At 47.0% G+C, this 27,962-nt stretch overlaps 2 protein-coding genes across 2 annotated transcripts; both read left to right on the forward strand.

Moving 5' to 3' along the window:
• Positions 1 to 3,317: 3,317 nt before the first annotated feature.
• LOC311309413 (myeloid-associated differentiation marker-like) lies at positions 3,318 to 7,333 on the forward strand (the record flags this gene model as incomplete). Its single annotated transcript, XM_084438692.1, has 2 exons — positions 3,318 to 3,584; positions 6,752 to 7,333. 2 exons carry the CDS (start codon positions 3,318 to 3,320, stop codon positions 7,331 to 7,333), a joined length of 849 nt encoding a protein of 282 aa, XP_084294818.1.
• Positions 7,334 to 9,493: 2,160 nt separating this feature from the next.
• Positions 9,494 to 10,345, forward strand: LOC311309671 (myeloid-associated differentiation marker-like; the record flags this gene model as incomplete). Its single annotated transcript, XM_084438999.1, has 1 exon — positions 9,494 to 10,345. The coding sequence occupies one exon, from the start codon at positions 9,494 to 9,496 to the stop codon at positions 10,343 to 10,345; it is 852 nt and encodes a 283-aa protein (XP_084295125.1).
• Positions 10,346 to 27,962: the final 17,617 nt, after the last annotated feature.

Genomic DNA, 27,962 nt, shown 5'->3' on the forward strand with positions numbered 1-27,962 from the left:
CTGCTGCGATCGTTACTGACGATCCACTCGTCTGCGCGTTCCAGGCAACCAACTCGTGCAGGAATTATCAATCCACGTGACCGACGAGAACCTGGCTCTGCGTTAAATTGACGCAAGACAAAAAACACTGAAATAAGCGAATTATTATAGGCCCGATGATTCCGTCCCAAGCTTTTTGATCCAAATAAGCGGTGATATTCTGGTCCAGATCTGACTAGTCATGATATGACTTGAGTTGTCCCCAATCGGGCTCGTCCGGATTCGTCCGGGTCCGTCCGTGCTTGCTGGGAGGCGCAATGCGGTTGTTCTGAACCAAAGTTTAGAGGAGCTTAAAAGTCTGGCCTCTGTCAGAGGCTTTTGTTGAGCCCGGTTTGTGTGTACCCGCTGAACTGTCCCTGAATCTGAATTTTCGCATTTTCGAAATGCGATTCAGGGTCTGGGAATGCTCTCGTCCAGAGTGATCTTTTGGTTGGAATCCTGATCAGGCCAATCAGTGTCCTTTGATCGCGTCCTTTGAATGAAACTGCACAAACTGTGCGGTTAGGCGATGAATAACTTATCGCTGAGGACTCCTTCGACAACAGCCATCTCGGAAAACGGCTGCAATGGGAGCCTGTTCAGACAGAATAATGAAGTGAAATGAAATGGGACTTCAGTCTGAGTGTCAGTATAGCCAATCTTTAGACTTTTGGAGGAAGCAGAAGAGGAACTACACCCCTCTAATCATCAATCAATGTCCCCTGTAAAGAAGAGTGGACAGCTTCAAGTACCTTGGTGTCCAGATCACTAAGGTCATCACACATAGACACTGTGGTGAGGAAAGCACATCAAAGACTGTACCACCTCAGACAACTAAGGAAATTCAGAGCGTCCCACCAGATTCAACAGAGCTTCTACTGATGCACGCGAGCATCCTGACTGGGAATATCACCACCTGGTACAGGGGAACAGCAGCTCTCGGGGGGGGGGCAGCATTCCCTCACCTTGAGAACATCTATACTAGAAGATGCAAGACCAAGTCCAACAGAATCCTGAGAGACCTAGTCAACAGACTGTTCTCTCTGCAGCGGTCAGGGAAAAGATAACACACACACACACACACACACATGGTGAGCACGGAGTGACCCAGGAAGAGCCTCTTTCCAAAAGTCATTCATTCCCCCACTGCGGGGCCAGGACAGAGAAAAGCCGTGACCGTGTCGATTGACTGCAGGGACCTTGGAGTGACGGGGCAACCAGTCCCCCCAAGGTAGCAGAGCGTAGCGGTCGGGAGAGCGTAGCGTCTCTCTCTCTCTGTCTCTCTTTGTCTCTCTCTCTCTTTCTCTTCTCCTACAGCTCACATTGTCTTACCCATGAGTGATTATCATAAACGTGGTAACAGTCCCTCACGTTCCCCTGGTAACAGTTCCTCACATTCCCCTGGTAACAGTCCCTCATGTTCCCCTGGTAACAGTCTCACACATTGCCCTGGTAACAGTCTCTCACATTCCCCTGATAACAGTCTCTCACATTCATATGGAAATTAATTCATTCTTTATTCATTTATTTAGTACTCGGAGATACAATTCAGGGCAAGTCCTCATTTTCAATGTAGCCAAGTTTACATAAAAATGTAAAAATAAAAGGTAATAAATTAAACACACCACAGTAAAAACAATAAAAGCAAAAACACAATTACAGTTAGAGACAGGGATGCTCAATAATTGAGCTCTGAACTGCCCATAAGAAGGTAGAGTAAAGTGTGTTGCAGACTCTTCCACGAGGAAGGACCATTAAAAAAGAATGTGATTTCCCAGGTTCAGTGTTGGCCCGGGGTACCTGAAGCATAAGTAAGCCATTAAGAGCGGGGGGAGTAGGGACTAGAATTCCATTCCAACAGGGAAGAATTATAAGGAGCTATAAAGGTGGAAATTACAATCAAGTAGAGAGCAGACAATATTATTGATATAAATAGTAAAAAGGACTGGGCCTAAGACTGAACACTGGAATAAACTGGAAAACAGAATTTATTTATCCTCCATTTAGGGACAGAAATTACAGTAAACTGTCACTTTCTGTTCACCGTCAGGCAGCGTGCTCAGTCTGTGTACAGTGTGATGAAGGGATTGAGGGAGAGAGAGAGAGAGAGAGAGAACAAGATAGAGAGAGAGAGAGAGAGAGATAAGGAACATAATGCTCTTTGTCGTTGGTTTTTTCATGTGTACACAAACATTGTTGGTTCAACCAAAACAGAAATGTGTGGCTCAGCGACAAGCCACAACTGCTGCCGTCGTGCTTTAACAAGGAGGAGAACTCTGCTGTTTAACACAACAGTGTTTCACAGTGTTTGACTCCGCTCATGTTTTACATACAGTACACTAGAGTAGACAATATTCAAATTGCTGCATGATGTCAGAAAAACATCCACACACGCCTTTGTTAAAAAGGCGTGTGTGGGAGCACCTTCAAGGACCTCCCTTTTTCCTCTCTCCTCCCCCACTTGCTCTCTCCCCGCTTACCTTCTCTGTCCCGAGTCGTGATTGGCAAAGATGTACACCTCCAATGTTTGTCTGTTAGTTATTGGTCAGACTCACTAGTGTGGGTGGGAACATTGGTACCGGATGTTAGCACACACACCTGTCTACACACTGTGTAATATCATATTTAAATTACTTATTTATTGACCATCATATCTCTGATGGATAAAGACAGAAGAGAGACAGAAAACACCCTTTGCACTCATACGCACACACACACACACACACACACACACACAGTACTGTGCATGCACACACACACACACACACACACACACACACACACACACACACACACACACACAATAAAGCACATTCGTACACACACACAGACACACACACGCACGCACGCACATAAACACACTGTGCACACACACACACACCACACACACACACACTGTGCACACACACACACACACCACACACACACACACACTGTGCACACACACAAATCCATTTGAGGAAGGAGAACTGAGGCTGAGGGGAGCGGCCAGAGGTTTCTACTCCCTGTCCTGAGTTCCTGTGAGCCGGTCATAGTAGCACTGACTCTCCTGAGGAACACACACACACACAAAGGTGCGGATAGCGGGAAGAGAGGAGAGAAGACAGAGAAAAGAATAACTAGATGATAGGAACCAGCCCGGCTGAGAAACAGCCGGACATCCTGTGGAGTCACGAGACAAAGAAGAGAATCCAGGATTATTCTGGTCTTATACTTCAGTAAAACCATTCATCCTAGTGAGCGGTTACGGTTTGCGAGGCCGGGAGAGTAAAAGCAGACCAAGTCCTGACAACCCAACCATGGTTACCTTGGACGCGCGGACCCTGACCCTTCCTGTGGGCGTGGTGCGGATGCTGGAGGTAGTCCTCACCTGCGTCTCCTTCAGCCTGGCGGCGTCGGCGGGCCACAACGGCTCCTCCTACTGGGCGTGGAGCATGTTCACCTGGTGCTTCTGCTGCTTCTTCACCCTCCTCATCCTGGTCCTGGAGTTGACCCGCCTCAGCGACAAGGTGCCCATCTCCTGGGACGACTTCACCACCGCCTTCGCCATGCTCGCCACCCTCATGGTGGGTGACACACCCCCTACTGTCCTCTGTCTGTCTGTCTGTCTGTCTGGGTGTAGGGAGGTAAACCATGCTACCATGCTACAATGTCAGAGTATATTGCATGTATTCTGAGCTAGGTCCTGAAGTGTGAATGCCATTGATTGCTTACTGTACTTGATGCAGAACATCCATAATGCATGTGGCTACAACACTGCTCTGACATTCACAGATCTCAAATTCAAGCATGCAGCCTTGTCTATCCACGACTTCATACACGGGTAGTTTTTACATTGTTATCTTATCTTGTACATCACGAAGAGATACTGTACCGTCAGTTGCTACAGGTGGCGCTTAGGGTCGAAGTCGAGGTCAGCCACTGGGCGTGCCCAGAAGCCCTATCTGATTCTAATTATGAACAATGATTGAAACAATTGATGAAATTAAATGTTCATGTTTGCTAGCTATACATGATTAATGTGACATAGCTGGAAAGCTCAGTGAGTTTAATGAGTAAACTATGAGACTGAGGGGGTTGTATGAATGTCATCAGTTGAGCAGCCAGCCCCGGGGAAGTACAGGGAAGTCAGTGGAGGTGCGTCCTGTGGAGGGGTGGGGCGCAGGTGTGCCTTCCTCAAGCCAATCAGGTGTGCTATAGCCTGAAAAACAGGCTAGGTGTGAGAATAAGGATAGAGTTGGAGAGATAAAGAAGAGAATGCTTTAGGCTACACAGGAGGAGATCAGTGTCCATCATCAGGGGGGTTAACTGTAAGACTCAACTCAGACTGTAAGACTCTTAACAGGCTTAGTTTTACAGACTATGGGTTCGCCAAGCCTCATAACCCTGGTTTTTGTTCGGAGTGACCTTCTCCTAGATGGGTTGCCTACCATGGCAAAGCCCCATCTGTCCTTGCTATTTGCCCATAGCTGGGACAGTAGTTGAGAAGACGCATGCAGGTGGGCCTTTGCGTGTCCACATGCAGATGGGCCTTTGAGCCTTCCCTCTGGGGCCCACTGCTGCTCCGAGATCCCCTACAGCTTAGCCTGGGACCGCAGGGTTCAGTACTCAGTTACCGTGTGTGGCCATGAGGAGGCGCTACAGAAGTCTTGGCGGTAGAGAGGCTGTGTAGCAGCAGGAGGAGACTTACGCACTCGGCTCCTCTTTTCACCCCCACAGAGAGGGTTAGCTGGCTCCTCTTTACCCCCCACAGAGAGGGCTAGCTGGCTCCTCTTTACCCCCCACAGAGAGGGCTAGCTGGCTCCTCTTTTCACCCCCACAGAGAGGGCTAGCTGGCTCCTCTTTACCCCCCACAGAGAGGGCTAGCTGGCTCCTCTTTTCACCCCCACAGAGAGGGCTAGCTGGCTCCTCTTTACTCCCCACAGAGAGGGCTAGCTGGCTCCTCTTTTCACCCCCACAGAGAGGGCTAGCTGGTAGCAGTAGCTGAAAGTAGAGCAGAAGGAGCAACATGCACCAACCACAAGCACTACTACTCCAGTATTACTGCCCTAACGCATCACACACGCCCTGTACTGAAACACACAAGCACATCCGTGTGCGTAAAGTAGCCTACAAGAGTGCAAATTACAAATAATTATATGAAATGTTATACAATAAGTTGCTTGGGAGGAGATAGAGGTAGCTGATGTCAGTGCGGGTTAGATATTATCCTCTCCCCCCCAGATTCGGAGCTGAGGGGCGATTCTTTTTCCACCCTGAGCCTGGGTGAGGGGTCACCCATATCTGGCCACACCTCCAGGAGCCATGTCACCGCTTCGTCATCCACAACCGTCAGGCCCGTCTTGTGCTTGCTTTGTTGAAAGTTGTTTTATGGTATGCTCTGTGCTTAATGTATGTCCTGTGTGGAATCTTGTTTCCACTGTTTGCTGCTTGTCTTGTTGTAAATGTTCTTTGTTTTGTGCATGTTTTGTCAAACTGTAGTGTGTTCAATGTTCAATGTATGTCCTGTGTGTAACCTTGTTTTTATGCTGCTATCCGCCACTGTCTTGGCCAGGGCTCGTTTGTAAAAGAGGTCCATACCTCAACATGACTTCCTGGTTAAATAAAGGTTATATAACCGTCAGGCCATGCATTCCGTTGGGTGTCCGATATATCGGACAGTCCTAGATGACATGGTCTGCGGTTTGTTCCTCAGCCCCATCTGTGCATCGATGAGCGGAAGCGTCTGAAGCCCCGGGTATAAACATCTGAAACACATTTTCAGGTGAAAAAAATGAATGCGGTCTCGTGAAAGAGGGGGCGGTGTATGCTCTGAGTCACAGCTTTAATGGATAAATGTCTCCTATAAGTACACCCAATTTGTGTGTGCTCCATTAACCGTGGTGCCATTAACGTGAATCGCAAGGCTTTCCATTGCATACATGTTCAGGTAGTTTGTGATGCAAATTAGCCTGGCTGAGTGCATGACTCATTAATATTAGAGAGCGATTCTCTTCCTTCTGTCGTCCTGTCTTCCAGAGTGAAGCTCTGGACAGGTGGCTTATAGGAGACAATAGTTATCATTAAGTAGCCTTGAGAACCAACGGTCCAATGGCTCATAGGGCAGGAGCCTATCTCCTGATTCCTTAGCGTGAGGCAGCTTGATGTACAAGTACACCCTCTGGACATGACGCTAGTATACTGCAGGGACTTACCCCCAATCAAACCCTTGATGCTGAGGGAGGCATTGGGTACCACTTTTTATAGTCTTGGTATGACTCGGCCGGGGATCGAACTCGCCCGGGGATCGAACCTTCATCTCAGGGTGGACACTCTAACCACAAGGCCACTGAGCTAGTCCAGTTATTTTTTAAGTTATCATTAAAGATATGCCTTATTACGCTATATATTGCCTCTTTCTGGAAACAGTATAACTTGCCCTCCTGAATTTCTATTGAGTTTCTACACCTCATTTCAACACCTCACCTCACCATTCCACCACCTCCAGCTCCACCTACTTTGAGGCAAACTTTGCATGATCCTGGCAAACACACCTTTAGGTGGCGTTGGTTTTGCGTGGCTAAAGATTTCTTAAGGCTGATGGCTGTTTTCAAACCTTCTGTAGATATAAATTGTCATTATGGTGATGACTTTCGTTAGAAGTAAGCTTAGGAAGAGTTTTTGCCACGTTGCTGTGTGATCAGTGCTTCATCTGTAAGCCGTGCTTCATGTGTAACTTGTGCTTGTCCGCTAGGTATTGGCAGCGTCCGTCATCTACCCCACCTTCTTTGCGCGCCAGTCCAGCGGCAAGGAGATCGCCGCCACCGTCACCTCCTGTCTGGCCTTCATCCTGTACGCCGTGGAGGTGGCGCTGACCCGTGCCCGGCCCGGCCAGATCAGCGGCTTCCTGACCACGGTGCCGGGCCTGCTGAAGGTCCTGGAGGCCTTCGTGGCGTGCATCATCTTCATCTCCCTAGATGCCGGCGGCTACTCGCGGTTCCCCGGGCTGCAGTGGTGCGTGGCCGTCTACTCGCTCTGCTTCATCTTCGCCCTCCTCATCATCCTCCTCACCATCTGCCGTCTCCTGGCACTGCTGCCCTTCCCCTTCGACAAGGTGCTGACCGGGTACAACGTGCTGGCGGTCACCATGTACATGACTGCCGTGGTCATCTGGCCCCTCTACAGTTTCCGGAACAACAGCCGGCCGTCCTGGTGCGACCACTGCTTCTGGGACAACCTGGTGGTGGTCTCCTTCATGACCTGCATCAACCTCATCATCTATATCGTGGACACCGTCTACTCCGTCCGGCTGGTCTTCTTCATAAGTCCGGCGTAGGTCCCGAAGCTTAGACGCACACCACCGCCCAATGCTTGACTGGACTTTTGCTTTTGTAGGATTTGTGGAAGTTTATATAATGGTTATTTTTGTAATTATGTAAAGTTGTGATGACAGGCAAATACAAACTAGACCAAAGAACTGTGTTCTTGATATGATTTCCTATCTCTCACACTATCTCTTTTCCTCCCTCGCTCCAAAACTCTCTCTCTCTCTCTCTCTCTCTCTCTCTGTCTCTCCCTCTCTCTCTCTGTATCTCTCTTTCTCCTTCTCATCCTCATCGTTCTGGAACACAGTCAACAACAACAGCAACAAAGTATGACAATAATGCAGCCCCAGCCTATACAGGTTTTAAAATCAGCATAGTCTCCTCTCTCATGCCTCTACAATGTTGTAGTACAGTACATGGATATAACAATAAACGCTCAAACTCTGTGCCGTTAATAATTTTCTGACCCAGTCCTCATCTCTGCTTTGATCACCACTATCTTCATAGCTGAGACTCACAGGGAGTAAAAGAATGACGACTGATCCAGGAGGGAAAAGCTACGGCGTGGCCGTCAACGCAGGCTCTCTGGGGTGGAATGCGTGGGTTAGCAGGCTCAGTCCAGTGCTTCTCTCGTACAGTATCTGCCTATCTCTGTTTACTGTGTGCAGAGGCCAAGCACAAGAAAGAGAGAGAGAGAGAGAGAGATAACAGCTTATCACACTCTCTCATCTGGATGACATCACCCAGGCAAGGCTTCTCAACATTTTTTTTCCCGATGGCAAGAAAGACAGGTGGATACGGGGCACAGCCATGACAGAGACCAAGGCAACACCCTAAATACATTCAAAGCGGTCGCATCCTTGACCTTAGACATGTATTAAGAAATGTTGTTAGGTCACCAAAATTGATATTAACATTTCCTGATCTTCTCAGTCCTGGTACACTGTATGTTGTTCCTGTATCGTATTTCAGGCTACAGAAGCCACCCAGGACTTTTACAACACTAGGATAGTGAGGGTTACCTCCATGTGATAGTGTACAGAGAACAGCATTTGCAACACATTATACTATAAAACCAGGGTTCATTCTGAGCTGCATTTCCCATAATGCAATGTACAGGAAACGACCGTACCAAACTGCTTGGTGCAAGTGTGACGGACTTAATTTCACTCATTTTCTGTGTCACTCTGACCCATATTAAGGGATTGTCCAGGGCGGAAGATTAACCTACAACCTTGCGCTTGTAAGTCGGATGTGCTAACAACTATGTCCGGCTTGGCAGGGGATGAGTTTCACTACTTGACGACTACTCTACTTAAGCCTCCTCGTTACACAAGCGTGGTTATCACTAAGCACAGTAGAGCCTAATCGATTTATTTGAACCCTTATTCAGATACTCACTATCCTTAAACAGCACCTTCTTACCATTATCCTAATCAGCGGAAACAGAATGACACTTTTCTCAGCCTACAGTATAGGCCTACTTCTTCAAACACTCCTCTCCCCTCCCTCCCTCTCTCCCCATCCCCAGACAGAGGTGAGAGAACGTGAGCTTACACAAGCGTGTGTTCCCCCCCAAGGAGCCTGACTGGGGGAGATTAGGATCAGAGAGGAGGTTCGGCCTCGGACCAGAGTCCTGTTTGACTGGTGGAGATGATAAGGCAGCACCTGCAGCCAATCGGCGTCTCGGTGTCAGGTCGTTAAGCATGCAGATAAGGCAAGAGGCAGGCAGCTACGATGTTCCGTTGGGCTACACGCCTTTCACACAGACAACTTTCAGCGTTACACCTGCTCCACCCCAGGCGTGCATGGAGTAGAACCGACTCAGATTGTGCACGGAAAAGGAGAGAGGATTTCTAACGTGTGTTTCTTTTTGGAATAGCGGTGTCAGAAATGTGGAGGCCCTGCTGAGGCATGGACAGAGGGAACAGGTAGCAGGGGAGAACGGAGGAGAGGAGTAAAAGGGTGCCACACTTGAAAGCATGAAGGGGAATATATGAAAGCTTTAGAGAGAGAAAGCGTGAGTGGACCTGGGATCAGTTCAACTTTGCAACTGCTGCGATGATCATTTAAAGGTTATTTGAGATTATTTATTATTTAAGAGGGGAAGAGAGAGAAAGGAACTTGACTTCCAACCCCTTCCGAACCCCGATAGCTGCCCTGCGGCGACCATGGTGAACCTTGACCTGAGGTCCCTGACCCTTCCTGTGGGCGTGGTGCGGATGCTGGAGGTGGTCCTCACCTGCGTCTCCTTCAGCCTGGCGGCGTCGGCGGGCCACGATGGCTCCTCCTACTGGGCGTGGAGCATGTTCACCTGGTGCTTCTGCTGCTTCTTCACCCTCCTCATCCTGGTCCTGGAGTTGACCCGCCTCAGCGACAAGGTGCCCATCTCCTGGGACGACTTCACCACCGCCTTCGCCATGCTCGCCACCCTCATGTGCCTGGCGGCCTCCATCATCTACCCCACCTTCTTCGCCTGCCCTGCCTGCTACAGCCAGATCGCCGCCACCCTCGTGTCCTTGCTGAGCTTCGCCGCCTACGCCGCGGAGGTGGCGCTGACCCGCCTGCGGCCGGGCCAGGTCAGCGGGTTCCTGTCCACGGTGCCAGGCCTGCTGAAGATCCTGGAGACGTTCGTGGCGTGCATCATCTTCACCTCGCTGGATCCGGCGCGCTACTCCCGCTTTCCGGGGCTCCAGTGGTGCGTGGCCGTCTACTCGCTCTGCTTCGTCTCCACCCTCCTCATCATCCTCCTCACCATCGGCCGGCTGCTGTCCTACGTCCCCTTCCCCTTCGACAAGGCCGTCACGGCCTACAACGTCCTGGCCTCGGCCATGTACGCCACAGCCACCGTCATCTGGCCGCTCTACGGCTTCGACGGGTACCCGCGGCCCCACCCCTGCGGCCGGCGCTGCGCCTGGGACGGCGTGGTCGTGGTGGCGTTCATGACGGCAGTCAACACCTGCGTCTATATCCTGGACACGGCCTATTCCATACGGGTTGTCTTCTGTACACGGGAGGAGTAAGAGCTGGGTCTGGACCCAAACACCCCCACTCCCCCCATCCACCTGGGGACTTGAACCAAGACTATTTCATGAACAGAGCCTGGAGGTAGGGAGCCAAGGTTGATCGTTTGCTGATGTCTTCTCCCAAGACATTTGAAGCAAGCAATCCTTCCTTTAGGACTTTTTAGTCACCAGCTGTGCCTTGTACAGTATGCAGTTGGAACTACAATTAATCATTGATAGGATTGCTGCTGTATAAATAAATAACTGATGGAATTATTACTATTTAATCCCTGGTCAAGATATTGTTCTGTTTTGATGTATATATTGCAACCAGCAAGAAAACAAAAGACACAAGATCTGAATCCATGAATTAAAAATGGATTGAAAAATCTGAAATTGATGGTTTTTTTTGTGTACATGTCTGGTGTGCTCTTTTGATTGGCTCACGGGTTGGCATACAAGACAAGACCAGTCTGACCCAGGCATTAATAATGCATCATTTTCAAGACACAAGAAAATATATAATTTATATAGGCTATCATCTCTCTATGTGCTGAGGTGAGAGAGACAGACTAGTAGACTCACACAGATCTCAGAGGATTACAGCACCTGAAGATTTCCCCCTAGAATCTTCTCATTACTGTGCTCTACTATGTACACAGTCCGAAAGGCCAATGCCATAATGAAAGAGAAGGGCTCAGCTGCCCTTTCTAGCATCTCCCCATTCAAATCCTACCACCACTTAAAGAGTAGGACAGACAAGAAGAAACTCATCTTTTTCAAACACTCCCAACTTTCAATACTTGCCAGGGGCGTGCTGGGACCAAAAAACAGCCCTGGAGTCTGACCCAGCCGCCTCTGTATATATATAGTCTATGGGGGGGGGGGGGGGTTGTCCATGAGATGACAGATATTTTTAGTAATCCATGAGACGGCGAACAGCCAGCAGCTGAGAAGCCTGTCTCTCTCCCTCTCTCTCCTTTGAGTAGAAACTTTGCCATGATCTATGACTGGTGAAACAGCACTACAGGTTGGCTCTGTCTAAAGCGCTAAGCCGAGTACTGCTGCAGTGACACCCTGTGCTGTGCACCACTGAACCACAGAGAGTGAAGGCACAAGTGGCGGCAGAGTACCAATCTCCGATTATCTTGATTTAGTTTAACGTTTGTAACACAGCGCAGTACCACAATCGGTCAGACTGTTGTGTCAGTTGTCGATTGCGGCTTTAAATACAATATTTATGGTTAGAAATCACAATATTACATTACAGTCAGTCATTTAGCAGACGCTTTTATCCAAAGCGAATAACAATAATTGCATTTAACGTAGGAAGAGCCAATGTACTACTACTTGCCAGAACTCACAAGTGCATCTTCTTTCTAAAACAAGTGACTAAGAGCATAATCTAGTGCTGAAGGCAAAGTGCAAGAATCACAATCTAAAGTAAAGTGCAATATAATATAATACAATAAGTGCTTAGGTGGGAGGATTGTTGTAGTACTTCTTGAAGAGATGAGTTTTGAGCCTGCGACGAAAGATGGGCAGCGACTCTGCTGTCCTGACATCAGTGGGCAGTTCATTCCACCACTGCGGGGCCAGGACAGAGAAGAGCCGTGACCGTGTCGATCGACCGCAGGAGCCTCGGAGTGATGGGGCAACCAGTCGCCCTGAGGTATGTTGAGGAATTTACATCCAAACACCTTAAACCTTTGTCCTCTCTCTCCTTTTGTAATTCATCACCTCCCCCAAATATTCACATAGCTGTGCTAACATACAAAATGGCCTCCAGGAGACCATACACTTTGAATCTGTCTACAACAGAATAACCATCCTTTGTCCCCAATTGCCGCCTTTTTCTCATGTCACATGTCTGTACTCTTGGCCACGCCTGCCATTTCATATGACGTACAATGGAGTAGCCAATCACATCCTGGAAGCACCATACCTGTGTTTTGAGCACATATAAGGCGGTACTAGGCGAGCTTAAACGCACTTGTCTGGATAAACCACTCTGTTGTGTTGTTCAGAAAGTCCTTGCGCTCGTATGTTTTCACAATAAACCAGACTTAACCTTTTGAGCGAATCTTGGTAAATCCTTTTTACTAGATCAGTAATTCCATTACAGGTAGCAGAGCGTAGCGGTCGGGAGGGGGTGTAGGGTTTGACCATGGCCTGGAGGTAGGAGGGGGCTGTTCCTTTCATTGCCCTGTAGGTTAGCGCCAGAGTTTTAAACTGGATGCGAGCCGCTACAGGGAGCCAGTGTAGGGAACGGAGGAGGGAAGTTGTGTGGGAGAATTTGGGGTGGTTGAACACCAGGCGAGCAGCAGCTTTCTGGACAAGTTCCAGAGGTTTAATGGCTGATGCCGGTGCCCCCGCGAGGAGGGAGTTGCAGTAGTCCAGGCGGGAGATGACCAGGGCCTGGATGAGTACCTGCGCCGTTTCATTAGTGAGGAAAGGGCGAATCCTCCGGATGTTGTAGAGCATGAATCTGCAGGAACGTGTGACGGATGTGACATGTGAGGAAAATGACAGTTGGTCATCCAGGGTCACACCCAGATTCCTCGCAGTCCGAGTCGGGGTCACCACTGTGTCTTCAATGGTGATGGCCAGGTCCCGGTGCGGACAGCCCTTCCCCGGGAGGAACAGCAGCTCAGTCTTGTCCAGATTGAGCTTGAGGTGATGTGTCGTCATCCACTCCGAAATGTCAGCCAAGCACCCAGCTATGCGTGTCTCCACTTTTGTATCAGAAGGGGGAAATGACAGAACCAGTTGGGTGTCATCGGCATAGCAGTGATAGGAGAAGCCATGCGAGCGAATGACAGAGCCCAGAGATGTAGTGTAGAGGGAAAACAGGAGAGGACCCAGGACAGACCCTTGTCGAACCCCCGTAGTCAGACTACGCGGTTCCAACGTCGACCCTCTCCATGTCACCTGGTAGGAGCGGCCCGTCAGGTAGGATGCAAACAGGGAGTGTGCAGAGCCACTGATGCCTTTCTCCTCGAGGGTGGAGAGGAGGATCTGGTGGTCTACCGTATCAAATGCTGCTGACAGGTCTAGGAGTATCAGGACAGAGGAGAGAGAGTTCGCTCTTGCGGCATGGAGGGACTCTGTTACTGCAAGGAGGGCGGTCTCTGTCGAGTGGCCAGCCTTGAACCCGGATTGGTGGGGATCTAGGAGGTCGTTCTGGTGGAGGTACGAAGACAGTTGGTTAAAGATAGCACGTTCAAGTGTTTTGGATAGAAAGGATAGAAGGGAAACCGGTCTGTAGTTTTTGACATCAGAGGGGTCGAGAGATGGTTTCTTTAGGAGGGGGGTGACTCTGGCAGTCTTGAAAGCAGAGGGAAAACATCCTGATACAAGAGATGCATTGATGAGGTGGGTTAGGAAGGGAAGAAGTTCAGGTGCAACAGACTGAAGGAGAGTCGAGGGAACAGGGTCTAGGGAGCACGTGGTGGGGCGGTTAGATGTTACAAGGTTGAGGGCCTCGTTGGGGAAGAGGGGAGAAAAGTGGGATAAGGTGGGGCGTGGAGAGGAGGGGGGGAGCAGGGAGGGGAGAGAGGGTGGGGGGGTGAGTTTCGTGCACGGAGCGTTGACCGGGGGAGGGGGGAAAGAGGATCTGATATCGTTAACTTTCTTGTCAAAGAAGTTGGCGAAATCATCAGGGAGAAGGGAGGAGTTGGGAGTAGGAGGTGGGGGCTGGAGTAGTGAAGAGAAGGTTTCAAAGAGTTTTTTAGGATTGGAAGCAGAGGTTAGGATTTTAGAGCGGAAGAAAGCAGCTTTAGCAGCAGACAGAGAGGAGGAGAATGTGGAAAGAAGAGATTGGAAATTAAGAAGGTCCTCTGGGAGCTTGCCTTTCCTCCATTTACGCTCAGCTATTCTCAGGCTCCGTCTATCAGTACGCACTGAGTCCGACAGCCATGGGGCAGGTGGAGTTGGGCGTGCAGGCCTGGAAGTGAGGGGACAGAGATTGTCCAGAGAAGAGGAAAGAGTAGAGAGGAGAAGATCAGTGGCAGTATCAGAGGGTAGGAGAGAGAAGGATTCAGGGGCGGGGAGGGCGGAGGTGACAGTAGAGGAAAGGTCAGTAGGGGAGAGCGAGCGGAGATGGCTACGGGCGGTAACCATGTGGGTAGGAGGAGGAGTTACAGGGGAAGAGAGGATGGAGAGGGAGTAGGACATGAAATAGTGGTCAGAGAGATGGAGGGGCAGGACAGACAGGTTAGAGGTGGAACAGTGTCTAGTGAAGATGAGATCCAGCTGGTTGCCGGCTTTGTGAGTAGGAGGAGAAGAAGAGAGGTGAAGATCGAAGGAGGAGAGGAAGGAGAGGAGAGGTTCCAATTTCTCACTCTGGATGTTGAAGTCCCCAAGAAGGATGAGTGCGGACCCATCATCAGGGAAGTGCGAAACTAGTGTATCGAGCTCCTCTAGGAATTCACCAAGAGGACCTGGTGGGCGATACACAACAGCAATGGTGAGCTTGATTGGATACATGACAGAGACAGCATGGAATTCAAAAGAGGGAGGGGAGAACTGTGGAATCGAGACGAGTGAGTATTTCCATGTTGGGGAAATGAGCAGGCCAGTACCACCACCTCGCCTCGCAGCTCTGGGAGTGTGGGAGAAAGAGTACACATCTGACAGGGCTGCGGGTGTGGCAGTGTTCTCTGGTGTGATCCATGTCTCGGTGAGAGCAAGGAAGCTGAGGGAGAGCAAGGATGCATAGCCTGAGATAAACTCAGCTTTGGGCACCGCCGACTGGCAATTCCAAAGTCCCCCTGTCACCACTTGCTCTCTATGAGTTGAGACAGTCGGATAGATGAGGTTAGAGGGGTTACGGAGTCTGGGGGTGACCCAGTGTCTGCGTGACCCCCGGAGAGGGAACACAACAGGAATTGGATGCAAACACATAATGCTAACAAAACAGGTACAGAGGTAGGTGCAGACGTACTACCTTCCTGACAGTCTTTTTTGACAAAGTCGCTCTTGAATAAGTCGCCTGGTGCCTTTGGTCGCCCTAGCCTTCGGTCGCGCGCCGGAGGGAGCTGTCGCCGTCTAAGCCGTCAATGCTTAAGGCCTGTAACTGCTGATTGCTAATCGTCTGCCAGGAGAGTAGGCTTAGCACTTAGCAGTAGCTATTAGAGTAACAAAATTATACTTATGTTTCTAGTTTAGTCTTGTAGCTCCAAGTTCCTTCCAGAGGTTAAAGCAATCAATGGCTAGAAGCATAGTGCCGCATAGCACAGCTGTAACAGTGAATGTCAACATTTTTTAATCAGCAACTGTTACATCCAAGCAATGGAGATGTGTGGATGTGAACTTAATGTGAAAATTAAAAGGACACTACTTGAAATCCACCATGCGTATGATGTACAGATATCATTCAATGATAGAACCTGATAGATAATATCTATATCTGTTGCCCCCCAAAAGCATAATGTGCACACAAATGCCATGCTAATAATCTATTTCATCATCACATGTTTGGGGGGTTGCAGAAACAGCTTGACCTATCAGGTTCTTACCCACCTTGGTAAGCACTTGAAGTACAGTAAGCACTTACTAATGAAGGAGTGTTACTGTGGTCGTTGTTCCTTCCCACTCCACCATCAGAGTGTGCAGGCACACATATGGGGCGTGTCCTCACACTGTCAATAATTACCATGGAATTGTGTGATGTGGGTAGCTAACCTGTGTGGCTGTGTTAGAATGTGTTTAAACATGAACACTAGAACAACCATATATTTCATAGGTGACTTAAAAAAAAAGTCCTAAATCCAACAGCATCAATAGTAGATGCAGGGGTCATAACTTGTATCTGGTGTTATGTAGAGTTGTGTGAACCACCACAGAAGGTCCACATGCAAGTGACATTTTATGGTTTGTGGACACAGTATTCACTAATGGGTGTGAATGGGTGGAATATCGACCCTTAGTAATGTTCTAAGTACTGTACACTTCACCTGACAATAACGTTTTACAAACCCCTCCCTGAAACTGATCCTGAACGTTCCTTGTTCAAGGAAGACAATGCGTGAGAGTTTCCCTAAGCAGACAGCCCTAGTAGGGTCCGAAGCACAGTACTGGACTCTCCCTAGGTTCAAATAAAGTTTTTAGAGAAACCATTTGGTAAAACCAAATAAGGAAAATGTGCTTCTGAAGCAGGCATTTGTAATGGGAATTATGTATTATTAGACCTTAGTTGAACTCATTTAACATATTTGACATTAGTTGAAGTCCTTTAACAGACTGTGTGTTGTTTTGGCCAGTTAAAGTTGTGGCCTGTTTTTCTCGCTGCCTGCATAGAAAAGAATATTGTGTACTCTGTGATCTTATGTTTCGTGCGCACAAAGCAAACTGAATTGGACGGTCCCCTTCTGCAGTTGGGTTTTGTATTTGTTTATGGTAATAAACTTTGTTAAACTTTGAACATTGCCATTGAATCTCTCCTGAACAATACTTTGTCACAGAAAATCCCACAACACATTTCAAAGTAGTTTATACAACATAAATAGTATGGCATTCTGATACATGGCAATCTGACAGGGACTGCAGCCAGGGACCAAAGTTCGGAAACATCTAACGAATAGTGATATTGTACGTTATTGACCCCTGACCTGTACTTGTATAAAGTTACTGAGGATCAAATGCGGTGCCATATTTCTCCTTACTCCATCGCCACTTCCATCTGGTCCGTCATGAACTGTGAACACTCCATTTTGATTCATGAGTACAGTACGCTGGGACGTCTGCAGAAGCTTGCATCGTTACAGGGCAGACATTATACTTTCATATAAATCAGTTTACAATGTGAAGCCCTCTGCTGGGTCAGTCAGTCAGTCAGTCAGTCAGTCTGTCTGTCTGTCTGTCTGTCTGTGTGTGTGTGTCTGTCTGTGTGTGTGTCTGTTTGTGTGTCTGCCTGTCTGTGTGTCTCTCTGTGTGTCTGTCTGTCTGTCTGTGTGCCTGTCGTCTGTGTGTCTGTTGGTCTGTCAGTCTGTCTGTCTGTTGGTCTGTCATCTGTCGTCTGTGTGTCTGTCGGTCTGTCTGTGTGTCTTGTCATAGAAATTATAGTTTCATCACCTCCTTTTATAATTCACCACCTCCCTCAACCTTTCACATAGCTGTGCTAACCTAATTCATGACAGGATTACCTTAACCTGTTTGAGCGAATCTTGGTAAATCCTTTTTGACTAGATCAGTTAAAATCCATTACAGTCTGTCAGTCTGTGTGTCTGTGACTGTGGGATACTGCATGGGCTGGAGACAGGCATACAATGATATGGAAGTTACTCATGGACAAGTCGGACACGCATGCGTGCACATGCACAAACACTCTCGCGCGCACACATGCACACACGCAAATGCACGCGCACACAAATGCTCACACACATGCACACACTGGTAGGCTACAAGCACACAGCCTCAGAGAGAAAGAAAGGCACTTTTCATCAAAGCTAATTTGGATAATTGTGCAAATTGGCCCCCCAGCCAATCAAAAACAAGACTCCTCCCAGGTCCTGCCAATCCTCATCCTAATATGGTTTTGAAGGTCGCTACTGAAATGTCTGTAGGTTATGAATAGACATTCTGAAGCTGTCAATTATAATGAGCTCTGAAAGGAAGCCCTTCCAAAGGTCTTCTTTGAATGTCTTTAATGTTCAATGTCTGTGAAGATCCTGCAGCAGAACTGTGTGGTACGACATGATGAGAGCAATATAGCCCAATAGAGCCCAGCTCAGCTAAATCTTTGATTTTGCCAAAGGACCAAAGATTGACATTATTTTACTGTCCTATTTCCAAAACCATTCATCTGTACTGTTTGTGAAAGACAGTCCCGTCCAATGTCAGCTTCCTCCACCCCATCCAATCAAAAGAGCTGAAACTGAAAGGACAGATAATAGCAGCACTAATACGATACAACAACCAACATCCACATCAAAATGGATGATCAACTAATGACATGAAACCACCAAATGGACCAAGCTAAATAAGTAAATGACTGAGCTGCTGCTTCAAAGGGATGTAATGACTCAGTGCTCTCCTCTTTTCTGTGCCCTCTAATAGAAACCCTGTCCTCTCATTAGAGGACTCTTGTCACTGGGTGTTCCTGTGAGGAGCTAAACTGAGAAGGGGACCAGGCTTGCTCCCAGGGCTGGACCCAGGATGAAACATGCTTGGCAGGTTGTGTGAATCATTACTTATGGTAAACAACCAACATGAAAAGAAACCTAGAAACAGTGTACAGAGAGCACAGGCCTCCGTGCATGAATGCATTTTGTTGGCGTAAGTCAGCTGAAATGGTTAAAGTCACACCTCCGTTTATATGTAATAGCTTACCACAGGATCCAGGCTAAGAAAATGTAAATTTGATCATGCATAAAGATAAGATAATATTGTTTGCTTAAACAGTGTTGTTGAATTTACATCCAAACACCTTAAACCTTTGTTCTCTCTCTCCTTTTGTAATTCATCACCTCCCCCAAATATTCACATAGCTGTGCTAACATACAAAATGGCCTCCAGGAGGCCATACACTTTGAATCTGTCTACAACAGAATAACCATCCTTTGTCATCCTTTGTCCCCAATTGCCGCCTTTTTCTCATGTCACATGTCTGTACTCTTGGCCACGCCTGCCATTTCATATGACGTACAATGGAGTAGCCAATCACATCCTGGAAGCACCGTACCTGTGTTTTGATTGCATATAAGGCAGAGCAAAACCCAGGGCCGGCACTTGGCTGGATAAACCACTCTTGTTGTGTTGTCCAGAAAAGTCCTTGCGCTCGTATGTTTTCACAATAAACCAGACTTAACCTTTTGAGCGAATCTTGGTAAATCCTTTTTTGACTAGATCAGTTAAATTCCATTACAGTTGGCGACGCGGATGAAAAGGGAGGACTACCTGCGTGTTGCTTCGGGATTCCAGTGGATGAACTGGTATAGACAGACGTGTCGGTCCATAATAGTGGGCTTGGAAAGTCAATCTTCTCTCTTGCGCCAGAGCGCACGCTGAGATTATTTCCTCAGTTCTTCCACTGGATTCTTGAAACTCACAGGTACGTTTGAACGAACCCTCTTATGGTTTTGAGTTGTATTTGCCTTGTTTTAGTTTCGGATTGTGTTGGTCTGGCGTGTTCTGAAAACAAAAGCCCCGCGGGGGGGGAGTTGGGTGTTTCCTACCGAGGGTAGGGCGCTCGTTGTTGTTGATGCTTCGTTTTTAGAACGATTACCAACTAGCTTAAGCCTCATTGTGGATGTTTCGTTTCAGAACGATTACCAACTAGCTTAAGCCTCATTGTTGATGTTTCGTTTCAGAACGATTACCAACTAGCTTAAGCCCCGTTGTTGATGTTTCGTGTTAGCACGATTGCCAACTAGCTTCGAAGTGATTGTTGATGTTTCGTTTTAGAACGATTACCAACAGATGTAGCTACGGGAGTGATTGGTGTGTCCAATCCGCGTTTCTTGGAGAAACGTTTTCCCCTTTATCCCGGGTGGTTGGGTAGCTTCCAACCAAGAGGCTGATGGTTCAGCCGGGCAGGCAGGCATATGTTTTTTTTGCTTGTTGTAACGTGGGCCTTTGTTCGTTTTTTGTGTTCTGTGTCCCTGCACGGGGTTGTTAGTTTTGTTGTTTACTGTTTGAGCTTCGGCTCTTGCCTTGTATTGTTTATTAAGCGCGCCTATTATCCAGGTAAGTATTGTAAGTATTTTGTACACTGTTTCGACTGTTAAATCCTAACTACTAGATCTAGTAGCTGGTCGCCTGGGAGACGCAGGAAAACACCACTCCGTTCTCCCGTGATCCGCCATCGAGCCAGAGGGAGAACAAAGGACCTGTTGCTGGGTGAGTTAATTAGCGGTTTAATGTGTCTTTGTTTATTTCGAAATTGTATTCTTTCCCGCCGTGAGTTAACTATAAGGTTTCCTTTCATTGCTGTTTTGGGGTTTTAGGCTGCGTCGTGTTTATTAGGGATTCTACTGCTAGCTTGCAATTTGTCTAGCCCTGATGAGATTGTTGCGCTGAAGCATTATTGTGAGCTTTTGTTGGAAGATTTCGTTATGTGCTAAAGCATTTTCGATTTCTTACATCCCCATCTGACACTTAGTGTTAAATTTTTAGCTAAGATTCGGGCTCAGCTAGAGGTGTTTAAGATGTCTGGGTTAAGGGAAAAGCCTGTTAATTCTATAGACTGGTCTGCTTTTAAGATTTGGGAGAGAGTAGCACGAGAGGGGTTTTTTAGGTCAGGAAGGAAAGATAAGGAGGTTCAGCAGACGGTCTCTCCGCCATTTCCCCAGCAGAATAACTCTGATTTAAAATTAGATTTTTCCCCCTCGACTCCTTGCTCTGTGCTCACACCACCCAACCAGGCTGTTCTTCCCCCTTTTCATGCTCCCGCCATTAGCCACGTCCCTTCTCTCTCCCCTCTACAATACGAGTTAAGCGTGCCCCTTTCTACGAGGTATTACACCGAACAAGAACAGGTCAGGAAGGAAGAATTGGCTAGAGCTATATCTGAGGCTAAGTTTAATTTGGAACAACTGCAAATGGCTAGAGATAGTCTGGAGGGACCGCAAATACAAGCGCCACTGATACGCTGCCCAAACCCTGTTCCTTGCCCTTCACAAATAAATGATGCAGCTGGTTACGCGGCCTGGACTCCAGAGATTACGGTTTTTAGACCGTGGCGCTCTGATGAACTGCGTGATGTAGCTAAAACCTTGCCCGATCCGACCAAAGACATGAACGAGTTCGAGAATCTTTTTAACAGTTTAGTTCGAATGTATGAGCCTCACGCAGAGGAAATCGCCATGATCATGCGACAAGTGCTTGGGTTAAAATGGGTCGATGTGAAAGATCCGTTTGATATTACGTTGCCTTTTTCTCATGTCGATTTTACTGGCCAAAACGCTGCGCTGTTGAACAGAATCAAAACTCGATTCCCTAAAAAGATGGATTGGGACCGTATCACATATTGTAAACAAAATTCCGATGAACAGTTCGAGAAATTTTGGGAACGGCTAGAATCAGTTTTCGCCGCACACAGTGGCATGGACAAAGCGAACGCCGATTATAAAAGGATTTTGAAACAACAGTTAATGAATAACTCTCTCTCCTCTTTGTCTGACCGAGTGAGGATGACATGCCACACCTGGGAATCAATTTCTCTCGGGGAAGTTGTTGATCATTTCCGGTATTCCGAACGCCTCCGACATTACATTGAACAACGGAATTTGAAAAAAGTCAAGGATGGTGCCGCTAGACTTCAGGCTGCTCAATTGAGACAATTAGACATTCAAAATAAAGGTGCGGGTCTGAAACAAAAACGGGGACGACGACAAAGGGAGAATAGGCAATGTAGCAGTAGGTCTAAGCATGTTCACAGGTACAGACAGAGTGGGAAAGATGAGGCATGGTGGTCAATATGGTCACTGGATTGAACAGTGTCACAGTTACCGCAAGCTGAATGAAAAGGAAGAGCCTCAGATTTGGGGTCGAGCGCCACCTGCTGGAGTTCCCTTGAACAACCCACAAGGGAGATTTTATCTAGCCAAGATAGAGCCATTTTTTTTAAGTTAAATAAACAGGAGAAGACAGATGTAGCTGAGGACGTAAGGTTTGTGCATGATGGTGGGAGGATAAATAATGTTTGTCAGCGTCTTAATCTGCATGCAGCATCTCCTAACCCAATTATATATTTTTAATGTTTTTGTTAAATATCTCATGTTTATAGTTTGAGGCACATTCATCGGGGCTGAGTGTTTTTCTGAGTGTTTTACAGACAACTGTCGTTCCGGGAGTGATGGGTGAATGCCGAACCAGGAGACGGGCACAGGACCGGAGGTGAAGATGGAGGTTACCGGCCTGTTTCCCTACAGATGGGCGACCTGTGGTTCGTGGGATGCAGGGCCAACGCCATGTCACCGACTCACCGTGAACGACAGCTAAGTATGACATAGGGAAGAGACCATTTTGTCCGAAGCGTGCCCAATACTCTGTCCTCAAATGCAGAAGAGGGAAGTTTTAGATATACAATATTTAATAATTAGCTATACAAATAAAGCTTTGATTGATTGATTGATTGATAATTGATGGTTTGTTAATTGTAGATGAAGCGAGTTCATTTTAGTGTTATTTTATTTGAGTGATGCATTTTTTTTCCCCCATCTCTGTTTTATCCTGACTTCAGGGAATTTGTTTTCACCCTTAGGGGGGTGTTGTTTTGTTGAGACGAGAATCTTTTTATTTTTATTTCATAAAATTGCGAGAGAAATTCTAAGAGCAAAATCCAATTGCCTTGATCATGACTGGGGACTGGGCGTGTTAAAGTAATTCTTACACGGCCCCTGATGTCACTGTAGGCTACTGCAGAGCCTAGATCCCTGCTACTGTCCGATTCGGTAAATGGACAAAAGCTAGATCCCCACTGACAAACTACATAGACTGACGAGCCCGACTGGCTCTAATGACACTTGAACAGACACCCTGTTTAAGTTTTCCTGACTGAATAACACAATTTTTCCCCAAAGCAGGATCATCTCCTGCCAGGAAGAGGGGATGATAGAATGTGGCTTGCACTTAACGATGTTTCTGAGTATCTTCAACAGACTGCTGATAACCGTTCCTGACCAAAGAGGGGGTTCCTGACCAAAGAGGGGAACAGGGAGACCAGACCAAACCAGAGGACTCAAAGAGGGGAACAGGGAGACCAGACCAGACCAGAGGACTATCCTTTTGCTCTTCTGTTTTGTCTCTGTTGTCTCTCTTATCTGTGGATTCACAGGTCTCTCCTCCCATGTCTCTCAAAGACATTGCCGACCTGCCCCGTATGAAGTCCCATCTAAGGAAGGCGACCATTCCGGGCGCCAGAGAGGGCTTCTTCTTATCATCTCCAACCAGGCCGTTGGGTCCTGATCCGCGACCTGGGGCCGTACCAGATTCAACTCACCACGCAGACGGCTGCCAGAGTAGCTGAGAGAACTTCGACGCCGTTGCGTCCCAAACCAAGGAGCAGATGAGCAGCCTGAGAACAGGCCAGAAAACATGGAAGAGAAGAGATGTAGCGGGGTGAACCTACCCGTCAGAGAGATGTAGCGGGGTGAACCTACCCTTCAGAGAGAAGTTGCGGGGTGAACCTACCCGTCAAAGATGGAACAATCAGGACCAGGGCATTCTGGCCTGTGTGGAATAGCTGTCAAAAGTAGCTGAGAGGACGGTCCATGCAGCCGAACCAGAGATCTCAAGGGCAAAGCAGTGGGCCGCCACACTGCCCTCTCCTCTGATGAGCAATCGGAGAGTGACCTCGCCGGTCACCGCCACACTGTCCTCTCCTCTGATGAGCAATCGGAGACTGACCTTGCCGGTCACCTCCTTCTCGTGGTTGTTGTATGACAACGTGGACAATCTCAACAGCAATGACTGCACCTCTAACCGCACACACTGGAACCTACATTAAACATTCAGAGACGCAAACATGGAAGCTATGATCCAGAAGAAATTACATGCGATTATTCACAACAAGAGTGAATGAACTTTGAAATTATCTTGAAAAAATATCATATTACAATGAGTTACCATTGTTGAAACATGAGTTGATAAATAAGTTTGGGTTTTTCCTCTAAATTGACCAAGAGGTTTTTTGCCCTTCTTACACTGGTAACCATTCATCTTTTTTACCTTGTTTCAAACTTTAAATCAAGGTTTTTGGTGAATGGTTGTCCACTTTTAGACTATAAATAGTATATAATCATGTCATCTTGTTTACCTTGTTTCCTGTCATATTTCTGAAACAAGGGGTTTTGGTGTGTGATTTTGCACGTGGAAAGAAAATAATCTATTTTTTTTGTAAAATATTTCACAATAAAATAACTTTTTTTTTTTTTTTTGCTCCACCTAGTGGAGAGATTATTTCCTTTCCACATGTATAGCATAGCTGAATGTTTACACTTTGTGTTTGGATTTTATGTTTTATTTTTGTGTACCTGTTCAGGCACAAATGGGGGATTGTTGTGGAATTTACATCCAAACACCTTAAACCTTTGTTCTCTCTCTCCTTTTGTAATTCATCACCTCCCCCAAATATTCACATAGCTGTGCTAACATACAAAATGGCCTCCAGGAGGCCATACACTTTGAATCTGTCTACAACAGAATAACCATCCTTTGTCATCCTTTGTCCCCAATTGCCGCCTTTTTCTCATGTCACATGTCTGTACTCTTGGCCACGCCTGCCATTTCATATGACGTACAATGGAGTAGCCAATCACATCCTGGAAGCACCGTACCTGTGTTTTGATTGCATATAAGGCAGAGCAAAACCCAGGGCCGGCACTTGGCTGGATAAACCACTCTTGTTGTGTTGTCCAGAAAAGTCCTTGCGCTCGTATGTTTTCACAATAAACCAGACTTAACCTTTTGAGCGAATCTTGGTAAATCCTTTTTTGACTAGATCAGTTAAATTCCATTACAACAGCAAATAAATAAAGTTGATCTAAAGATGATTTGACTCATTGTTACGAAGAGCCAACGTTCTTTAAGGGGAGACACGGTAGGTGAAAACATCGTTTTTCAACGCCCTGGTCAAATGTGAGATTTTGTGCTAGTTTGCTTCCATAACATGTCTTCTTTCATACTAGTGGAAATAAAACATCAAAAATACGCATTTAGATGTTTATTTTACTTCATTTAGTCTGTTTGCGTCTGTAGATTCTTCCTAAAATCACCAAAAGTTAGCCTTTTTTCGGAACTTCTCGCAGCGTTTCTTTCGTCTGGATCCCGTCATCCGGGGTATCTTTAGAAAGCTCTGGCTCTCTAGCACACTATTATCGCAACCAAACCTGTTAGTTTCATTTGTATTAGCAACCAATCGTGGAAATACAAAGGCGGGTTTGATGCTAACCGTGAAATCTCATTGGCTGTTGTTGATTTCTGAGAACGTGATTGGTTCAGCGCGTCATGTGACACGTTTCCACTTCCTTATATCTAATCCAAACAATTCCGTCTGTAAAGCGTTCTAAACGTAATAAGCAACAACGACAACAGTGTTTGCCCGCAAGGTTGAACAGAAAACAAGAGAAACTAAATGGAAAGGTTTACATTTATGAGATATAAAGTGCCTATTCGCGCAAGTTGTCATTAGCAGGTGCTAGCATGTCCAGTGAGCAGCAGGGAGATGAGGCTAGCGTTAGCATGTCCAGTGAGCAGCAGAGAGATGCGGCGCGTTTGAATGAGCTGATAACTGGGTTGATTTGTCCTAATTGTGCAGGGACTGGTCTTAAAATTAACATAGATCCTCAGAATAGTGGGTTCTGTAGTACTTTGCTCTTAGAGTGCAGTCTTTGTGAGAAATGGCTATCGCAAAAGTGTCTACACATCGACTCGGCTTCATGATACAACTAGGAATGATGTTGCATTTGATGTCAATGTGAGGATGGTCCTCTTAGCGCACAAGTTAGGGTTGGGGTATGCAGCGTTGGGGTATGCAGCACTCCAAAAGATTAGTAAAGTGTTAGGGATCCCAGGGCTTCATCTGAAAACGTATCAGAAACATGACAAGAGGGTGACAGGTAGGCTATTGAAACGTGTTCCCTCTCTCTCTCTCTCTCTCTCTCTAGCCAATATCAGAAGCCTATACATATGCACAGTAGTCTCCCTCTCTCTACCTGTGGCATTTCTACATGCATCCATAAACTGACCAAATAAACTGTTTTAATTTCAGTTGCTGAAATAGAGAGAGGTCTGGAGTCCTTGCACAGAAGCAGAGAGCAGATTAGGCAGGCATATGCAGATGTGGACCCAGAGGTAGGTAAGCTGACTGCCAATAAATACAAAATGTTACAAAATTATTACAGTTATTGAGAATTATTACAATAATTCTCCACCAGCGTTCAGTGGACAACATGAAGGCGGCAATATGGGGTAGTCTGCTTCACTGATGACAACCCCATGCGCACCAGGAACATATTGTGGTTTTAGGACAGTTTTGTTGACTGCAGCTGAGTGGGTTCTACAGACCAGCTGCTTAGAACAGTTTTGTGAACTCCAGCTGAGTGGGTTCTACAAACTAGCTGCCTAGAACAGTTTTGTGGATAGCTAGTGTGGTGCCATCTGAGGAGTGACTCTGTAGACCTATGACGGCGTAGCTTGATGTCTCCTATGGTGTTGCTTTTGACGATGGTTATATCACTTGTTTGTTTGGCAATCTATATTTAGCTTCTATTGGTGTTTACCCTGCATTGTTTACCACATCTTGTCCTGTGTATTTATGAATCAGCTTACTCTTCATGTTCATTCATTCATTCATTCATTCATTCATGTTTTCTCCATGTAAAACGCTTAAAAAAACACAAAAAGCTAGATAATCTGTTTTCTCATGCATGTCCTCGTCAAATGTGTCTATCTTTGTCCATGATCTGTTTAACAAAATAATACAATGTTTCTAAAAGGGAATGTTCTCTTCCCTACTAACATTGTCTCGTCTCTAGTCTCGTCTTACTAACATCCCACTCGTGGGCTGTACCTTGACGTGGTGAGTGGGCTTCCAACTAAACAGGTCTTACTTCTCTATACAAAATGTCTACTCCTGGGGCCTCATTTATCAAAGAGCGTGTAAATTCCGTTGTAAAAGAGGGCGTACGACGAAAACGCGGAAAATGCGAAATCGAGCGTACGACGAGAATATATACACGCTTTTCGGATCTATCAAAAAAGTCGTATGCTCTTTTCTGCACGAGAAATCCGAGACTGGTGGAGAAGAGAGCGTACGCGCACGCGCCCCGTGTTCCGCCCTCTCCACGCCCAAATCCAACCATATATGGTCAAAACTATGACAGCGACAACGGGGATACCCCGGAAGGAACCGACATAATATAGCGTGGAGCAAAGGCAAGACAAATACGTTTATGGAAAAACGCGGAAAGAAGAGAAACATTTCGGAGACGGAGGTGCATGTGCTTGTTGGTGAGGTCCACGCGAGGAAAGAAAATCATCTTCGGAAGGTAAGCTATTTGTACGAGCCTACATTTGTCTGATTGCTCCTAGTTTAGGTAGCCTACTATGTTTGGTGCATCCTGTATGTGGCGTAGGCTACACGGACATGCTGTATTATGTGTGAGGAAAGCAAACATTCCACACATTCTGTGGTAGGCTATGATTGATTTAGGACCAAAAACAGGGAACGATAACACAGATGACCACTTCATAATGTTAGACCACATGAAACATTTTCCCCTCTGGGAAATTAAGACTCTCATCTAAATCACCCGGTAAATCACACTTAAGCATTTATTTGGCTGCCAACAGAAAAACATATCAATTGAATATGGCTACACAATAAAATGTTTAATGCATAATCAAGTTAACAGACAAACTCAAAGAAAATGACTGAAATTGTTTCTCCAGACTCTGACGTGGGGTGGGACTCAGAGGAGGGGGAGTCTGCAGTGGTCCTTGACCTGACGGTCGTGCCCCCGCCGGTTGCAGCCTCTACATCCAGCGCCACGACCTCCAGTGCCTCCACCTCCAGCGCACCGGCCTCCACCTCCAGTGCCATCTCCAGCGCCTCCGTCTCCGTCTCCACCGCCCACGCCTCCACCTCCGGCTGCCAGCGTCCCTGCCTCAAGGTTCCCTGAGGGCTGGGCTT

The sequence above is a fragment of the Borostomias antarcticus genome, assembly GCF_949987555.1.
Source record: "Borostomias antarcticus genome assembly, chromosome: 5".
Classification (NCBI taxonomy): Eukaryota; Metazoa; Chordata; class Actinopteri; order Stomiiformes; family Stomiidae; genus Borostomias; species Borostomias antarcticus.